At 43.7% G+C, this 7343-nt stretch overlaps 1 protein-coding gene across 1 annotated transcript; it reads left to right on the top strand.

The window, feature by feature from the left end:
* Positions 1–603: 603 nt before the first annotated feature.
* Positions 604–7083, top strand: PROKR1 (prokineticin receptor 1). The gene is made up of 2 exons (XM_067564661.1): positions 604–1088; positions 6265–7083. Exons 1-2 carry the CDS (start codon positions 604–606, stop codon positions 6959–6961), a joined length of 1182 nt encoding a protein of 393 aa, XP_067420762.1. The 3' UTR covers positions 6962–7083.
* The last annotated feature ends 260 nt before the right edge of the window (positions 7084–7343 follow it).

Genomic DNA, 7343 nt, shown 5'->3' with positions numbered 1-7343 from the left:
GGCACATCAGGTGTTTCACAACAAACTGAGGTGTCTCTTCCTCCTAACTTCTCATGCTCACTCAGCTATGTGACAGCACTGTGGGCAGAGAGGCTAGCAGAGGTTTAACGTGGATTTCACAGTCCTGGCACATGTCCTAACAGTCTGTGCAAATGCAACTGCCTAGTAAATAAAATGCTGCTGCTGAATTAAGATCAAAATCCACCCTGTGGTCAGAGGTCACAGGATTTGACAATAATCACAAAGAAATCTTTCCATACCAGGGCTTCTCTTCCATGTAGTGCTGTATGTGCAGCTGTGGCTCACCAGAGGGAAGGGGAGCTGAGTTAATGAAGAGAAGATGCTCTGCTGAAAGCTGAGCAATTTTCCCACCTTTCGTTCTCTGCATACGTTTCCCTTTTTTTTGTTTCCATAAAAGGTGACGAATGAAGCTGTTGCTCTTCAGCCTCACAGCAATGATGATGATGAGGAAGAGGTGATTTGCTTCTTGGGGAAAGCATCAAGCAAGCTCTCCTATCACCTCCTTTCCCACTCCCCGGGTGATAGTAACAAGATCCCAGAGCCCAGCACAGTTGACTGTGTGGAGAGAGTGGAGACGCCACCATGGGGCAGGAAGAGCGCAACACCACCACCACCACCAGCTTCGCCGCCATCTACGACCTCCACAGTGGGGACTTCGCCTCCTTCCGAAATTTCTCCTTCCCATTCAATTCCAGCTACAGTGATTACGACCTGCCCCCGGACTATGAGGATGACGTGACCAAGACCCGCACCTTCTTTGCAGCCAAGATCGTGATTGGGGTGGCACTCATTGGCATCATGCTGGTCTGTGGCATCGGCAACTCCATATTCATTGCTGCCTTGGCACGCTACAAGAAGCTGCGCAACCTCACCAACCTGCTGATTGCCAATCTGGCCATCTCAGACTTCATCGTGGCGATCATCTGCTGCCCCTTTGAGATGGACTACTACGTGGTGCGGCAGTTGTCCTGGGAGTATGGCCATGTGCTCTGTGCCTCCGTCAATTACCTACGCACCGTCTCCCTGTACGTCTCTACCAATGCTCTCCTGGCTATAGCCATAGACAGGTAAGCAAGGGAATGGATGACTTCATTTATTTAGGCACAATAGGCACAGTGCCTAGGGCCTACGAAACTTTCAGGGCCTACAAAAATGTTTTTATATATAATGTTTTATTTTTATTTTAAAAACTATTTATTAATAGCTTAAAATCAAATTAGTTATTTCGGTCAGGGGGACCGAAAGACAAGTGTGCCTAGGGCCTACAAAGGTCTTAAAACGGCCCTGCTAGGGAGAGGAAACCAGGGATCCCTGTCTCTCTCAAAGGCCAAGATTTTCAAATGTTGGTGCCACCTAAATACGTGGCTTAATGTTTAGAGGTGCTGAGCACCTATGGACTCTATTGTCATCAAGCACATTTGTAGTTGTTCTGCCCTTCTGGAAATCAGGCCCCTTAAAAGCTTGATCCTAGAAGATGCTGAGCACAGGTCAGGAATCCGCTGATGAAATTGTTTTGGTCAGAAAATACAGATTCACCAAAACCGGAACTTTCTGCAGAAACTTATCAATTTTGAGGAAAACTTCCTCAGGTCCAGGATGGGATTTGGGACATGAGAACCATCCCAGAACAGCCAAAAGCCTACTTGTTAGGGCATTCATGTGAGAGACCCAAAGTCAAGTCCCTGCTCTACCTGATTTAAAGCAGGGATTTAAACCTGGATCTTTCCTATCCAAAGTGAGAGCTCTAGCCATTGGACTATACAGTCCTTTTCTCTCAACCACTCCTGTTGAAACTGTTCCCCCTTGCCTATATAATTACACATTCATTGGGTCAAGACAGAGATTTACTCTGTAGTCCACTGGTTAGGTTACTCACCTGGTGATCGCTGGGCCATTGGCTATTTTGGGGGTCTTGGCCTCTCCTGTAAACAATTTCAAAACGTCTAGTTTTCATTCTGATGTGACAAAACTTCAACATTTTTCATGAAACAGAATTCTTGTTTTCCAGCCAGCCCAACCGAGAACCCTCAACTGCCACTCAGTCAAGCACTTGCCAGAACTGAGCTCTTAGCTGGATGTTTAAATATAGAATTAAGTGCTGAGCTTTAGGCGTCCATGTTGGGCCATAAAGCCTCTCTCTGGGTCTAAATGTTCAATAACTCACTATCTTCTCCTGTTTGCTTATTTCCATGGTTTGCACCATCACATACCAAACCTTTTCCCAAGCAAAGGACTGTGATATCAAGGTCCTACTGGAGCCCATGAGGATATCAAACTAGAGACTCTTACATCTTCCACACAGTTATGAAAATGACACTTGCTTTAAGCCCTAGTTCCATTAAAGGCGCCTCTGCAAACTGGGTTCTGAGACCACATCTGCCTTGCAATGCCCAGGTGCCGCACAATTTTATTTCATTTTGTATCCCTAATACCCTTTGTGTGGAGTTTTCTCTCCCTCTAGGAATTTGAAAAATAGAATCACTGACTTCATGTCAGGTGGCTATTGCTCTTTCCTACCACTTTTTGTTTTACCGATCCCATGCACCACTGACTCAGATACCTGTATCCAGCTTGACACCAAGATCAAACCTGTCACAGTTGACCCATGGAAGGCAAGTCAGAAAAGACTGTTTACAGGGAGAAAGATCACATCACACAAGTCATTCCCTACATCACAGTCTCACATGACTACCTTTGAGGACTTAGGATAGTGCAGTGTATTGGCATTATTGTTCTTTTCCCTTAATATTTGCAGTTTATCCTATTTCCTTCCTACGCCATTTTAAATTATAATCTCAGTTATGCAGTTTGGGGTGGCCTGATTCTCCTCGCACACCGTTTAACACCGATTTAATTCCACTGAACACTGTGTAGATACTACTCATCCAGCCTCCACTGAAGTCCATGAAAGTCTTTCCACTAGCTCCAGTGGGAACTGGATCAGGCCTTTTCACTGGTTTAAGTAGGAGAAGAATCAGCTCCTATGCACCAGATCTTCAGTTGGTGTAAATTGGCATAGCTTCAGTATAGTCTGTGCACCAGCTCAGGAGCAGGCGTTATGCCTTTCTTTTGACCATATTTATTGTTTTCTATTTGATTTAATAGTTTTTAGATCTTAAACTGTTTGGACAGACCTGTTCAGACACCACCTCTATCTTGCCATCCCACACAAAGCGGTTCCCAAACAGACAGTAGGAAGTCTTTGTCATCAAGTCCTTATGCCTGACAAAAGCATGGAGAAGATTTTCCAGCATCCCTTCTCAGTCCATCTACTAAAATGGTCCTGGAAAACAATAAAGAAAAGAGGTTATAACTCACAAAGTCAAGCCACAAAGTTTATATAAAATCATATTTGGTTTTAAAACCTGAGTGCTCTCTATTTTTGTAAGAGGATGCTCCTTTTGCCCCGTAGCAATCAATAAACCCCCCTGTGGTTATTTCTGTGATCGGGAAGATGTCTGTCTATAACTCATTCATATCGCTTTTGCTCAAAATGGTTAACTGAAGAAGAAGTTGCTAATATTCAGGAACAGAATATGCACATTCTGTTTTTATGAGAGCTTGGATAATCATGTGATACGCAAGCTTAAGATGCACTATTTTAAAATATACTGCAGGGAAACATTTTTGCCGTAAGATACTCTAAAATACAAACATCCATATCCTTAATATTCAATATTTTTGGAACACAGTTCTGGGGATTTGGCAATACAGTATGTTGACCTCTCCATTTTTTCTGGCCAACATGTTGAGCCCAATCCTGCATCCCTGGGACATCCTAGATGGGAATAATTCAAATATAACATGATGTGCTGAGACATGCCAGGGCTGTTTCAAGCGACTCCACCGATGCAATGCTGCTCTAAAGGTAGCTTAACTGGCCACAGGCAGATCCCCCTAACATAGAAGGATCATCAGGTAATGTAGAGCTGCCATAGCTGCTCCTATGTTCCCCTAGCTCCCCACCCACAGCCAGTACAGGAGTTAGGGCTGGAGAGTGGCTAGAGCATCCTTATAACCACACAATCTCCAGCTTCCATAATGGTAGCCATGATCACCTAGTGCAATTTAAAGCAGCCTGAAGAATGCTCTAACATGTGCAAGAAGACAGACCTGGGGCAAAGAAGTCCCAGGATCAGGGGTACAGGAAGATGGCTTAAGTCACCTTTTTAACCTCTCTCTCCTTAGTTCTGCCAAGTACTTCTCAGCCAGCACTGAGAAGCTGGGCTGGTGTATTTCTTCTGTTTTACTGGCATTTATTTTAAATGGTAAAATTTTAACTTGGTGGAAAGAGAAGCAGTACTCGATTAATAATAAAAGCACTTTTGCCATTCCAAAGTATCTGGTCTGTGCCAAGAAGAACTTTGAGGTGTGCATTTAACCCCAGATGGGCACCCAAGTAGCTTGACTGACGTTTGATTTATTTATGAATACGTGTTTCAATAATATATAATATAGGCATAAAATCCTGCTAATGAATGATAAATTGTACTAATTTAAACAGTTGTTACACCTTGAGGTGGAATATAAAACTACAGGTAGCTTTGGAGGGTAAACACATTTTATGAATATATGTGATCAAAATATTCTTTGTGATAGAAAAGTCCTTACTTGGGAAAAAAAGTTCAAATCTTCTTGTGCCAGCTCGTGCCCTCAATTAAGCAGACCTCCCCATCAAGATCAGAGTAAAAACAGATGGTATTACATGGCCCCTTGTGCCTTTTTAACTTAATTGAGTCAATAGCAATTGTTTCATCTTGCATACAAAATACTAAGATTTCTCCTTAGCTTTTGTTAACTGCTGTGCGGTAAATGGCAGCAGTAAATTGATTGCAGTCTTGTAATCATTAAGAATGAGTGCAAGCAGCTGCGGTCAAGGCAAGTAATACGGCAGTTAAATGAGCATAGAAAATTTAAGCTCCATTACCAATAGTCTCTTGCTACACACTGAAGAAAAATCCACATTAGAGTAAACTGCCAGGGTTTAGATATAAAGCCTTTATCAATTCCGTGAGAACATCCTCAGATGTAAATATTTAAAAGCATAGCAAGTCTGATTTCATTTCAGACTTTTATTAGCATATAAAATATTTGTGTTTCCATTATTTTAAGTGTCTTTACACAGAGATCCACTGGTAGTAACCCTGCCTTCCCTGATCCTAAACATGCAGGTACTTCTCAGCCAAGGGATGTATTTTCCTCCTTTGCCCTCCAAAGATGTATTACTGTGTGCTTTCAGGTCTCACACAGATGTACGTGCATGTAGTCCATCTAAGAACTACACTAATAAATCACTCTGTACTATATCTGTATTAACTATTAACCCTTACAAGATTTTTACAGCTTCTTTTCATCCCCTCTCTCATAACTTGGGATCAGGGTTAAAGAGAGAATGTTTCTATATTGATCAGGCTTGGATTTACACCTTATGCGGCCCTGGGCACCGCATCTTCAGCGCCCCCCTTGCCTAGAGCTGACCATGTTTTCCCTGTGGGGGGAGCAACAGGGGAGAGAGGGCCTGGCCAGGCAAGCTCCATGTGGGGGGCTGGTGAGAGGGCTGGGGCAATGGGCTCGACCAGCTGCAGGCAGGGGGAACATGCTCACCCCTGAGCTCTGGCTTCTGGCCTGGCCATGGGGTGGGCCCTCAGAGGAAAGAGGAGGAGCTGGGCAGCGGAGCCCTGGAAGAGAGGAGGAGGCAGCAGCGGCAGCAGCAGCAGGGCCAGAGATTGGGTGCTCATGCTAGGCTCCCAAATTGCCCAGGGCTCCTGGGCACGGGGCCCGGTGGCCCGTGCAATAATCCATCACTTTTTAGGCACCCCTAGAATGTCGGCACCCCTAAGTATGTGCCTGCTGTGCCTAACTGGAATTTCTGGCCCTGATATTGGTAGGAAATTAAGCCATGATTTTCAAAAATAGGAGCCTAAGGAGCTTACTTAGACACCTAAATAAATGGCAAGATTTTCAAAGTGTTGAGCAATAATAGGATGGCCAGCACTTCTAAAATCAGCCACTCAGTCAGGTGCTTAGGTATGGATTCAGGAGCCTGGTTTTAGCTGCTTCGTTTTTGCCTTATCTTTACTTCTTTCTCCCTCTGGTAATCAAACATCTGTCAAGCTCTCCCTTTTTAAAATGCTGGCAATTTCTGTCCGCTCTCCTGTGAAACACCCTGCTCGGATTCAGAAATGTGCTTTAATTAATAAGCTTTCCTGACTTTATTCTGAGTGTCTTATTTATCTTTTGTAGGTATCTGGCCATTGTCCACCCACTCAAGCCACGTATGAATTATCAAACAGCTACTTTCCTAATTGCTTTGGTCTGGATAGTCTCCATACTCATTGCGATACCATCTGCATATTTTGCTACCGAAACTGTAATATTCATAGTAAAAAATCAGGAGAAAATTTTTTGTGGCCAGATTTGGCCAGTTGATCAGCAAGTGTATTATAAATCCTACTTCCTCTTCATCTTTGGCATTGAATTTGTTGGACCCGTAATCACAATGACCCTGTGTTATGCCAGGATCTCCAGAGAGCTTTGGTTTAAAACTGTCCCAGGGTTCCAGACAGAGCAGATCAGAAAGAGGCTCCGAAGCAGAAGAAAAACAGTCATGGTGCTCATGTGCATCCTAACAGCCTATGTGCTCTGCTGGGCCCCATTCTATGGATTCACAATTGTCCGTGACTTTTTCCCCACAGTCTTTGTGAAGGAGAAGCATTACCTTACGGCCTTTTACATAGTTGAGTGCATTGCGATGAGCAACAGCATGCTCAACACCATCTGCTTTGTAACTGTGAAGAATAACACCATGAAGTATTTCAAGAAGATCATTTTGCTCAGGTGGAGATCTCCATATAACGGGAGCAAATCTAGTGCAGATTTAGACATTAAAACTAGTGCAATGCCTGTCACAGAAGAGGTAGACTGCATAAAATTAAAGTAATTTGTTGCGATTCTATTGTCATACTCCATTGGGTGTGTTTTGCCTCAGAAACTTCTCTTTTTCTGTGGTGATCTCTACTAATGGAGAGAACACTGGACTACGAGTCCATAGACCATGGATCTATTCCTGACTCTGCCAGTGACCTATTGTGTCAACTCTCTTTGCCTCAGTTTCCCCATCTGTAAAACTGGAACAGTGACACGTCTTCTTTTGTAAATCCCTTTAAGATTTAGGAAAGGCAAAAGCAAGGTTGTATCATTGGGGTGTGAGATTCTCTCATCTCTCCTCGCACTGATGCTGAGAATTTCCTCCATTTCCCCTTGACGCTGGGTGTGACCTTTGACCTCCTCCAGCTCATAAACCTTGCCTTTAGGGCACTCAT

The sequence above is a fragment of the Emydura macquarii genome, unplaced genomic scaffold (genome assembly GCF_026122565.2).
Source record: "Emydura macquarii macquarii isolate MOO-44397 ecotype Brisbane River unplaced genomic scaffold, CSIRO-AGI_Emac_v2 contig_2676, whole genome shotgun sequence".
In the NCBI taxonomy this organism is placed as follows: domain Eukaryota; kingdom Metazoa; phylum Chordata; order Testudines; family Chelidae; genus Emydura; species Emydura macquarii.
Note: the sequence above shows the minus strand (reverse complement) of the source record. Positions and strands in the feature narration are given on the sequence as shown.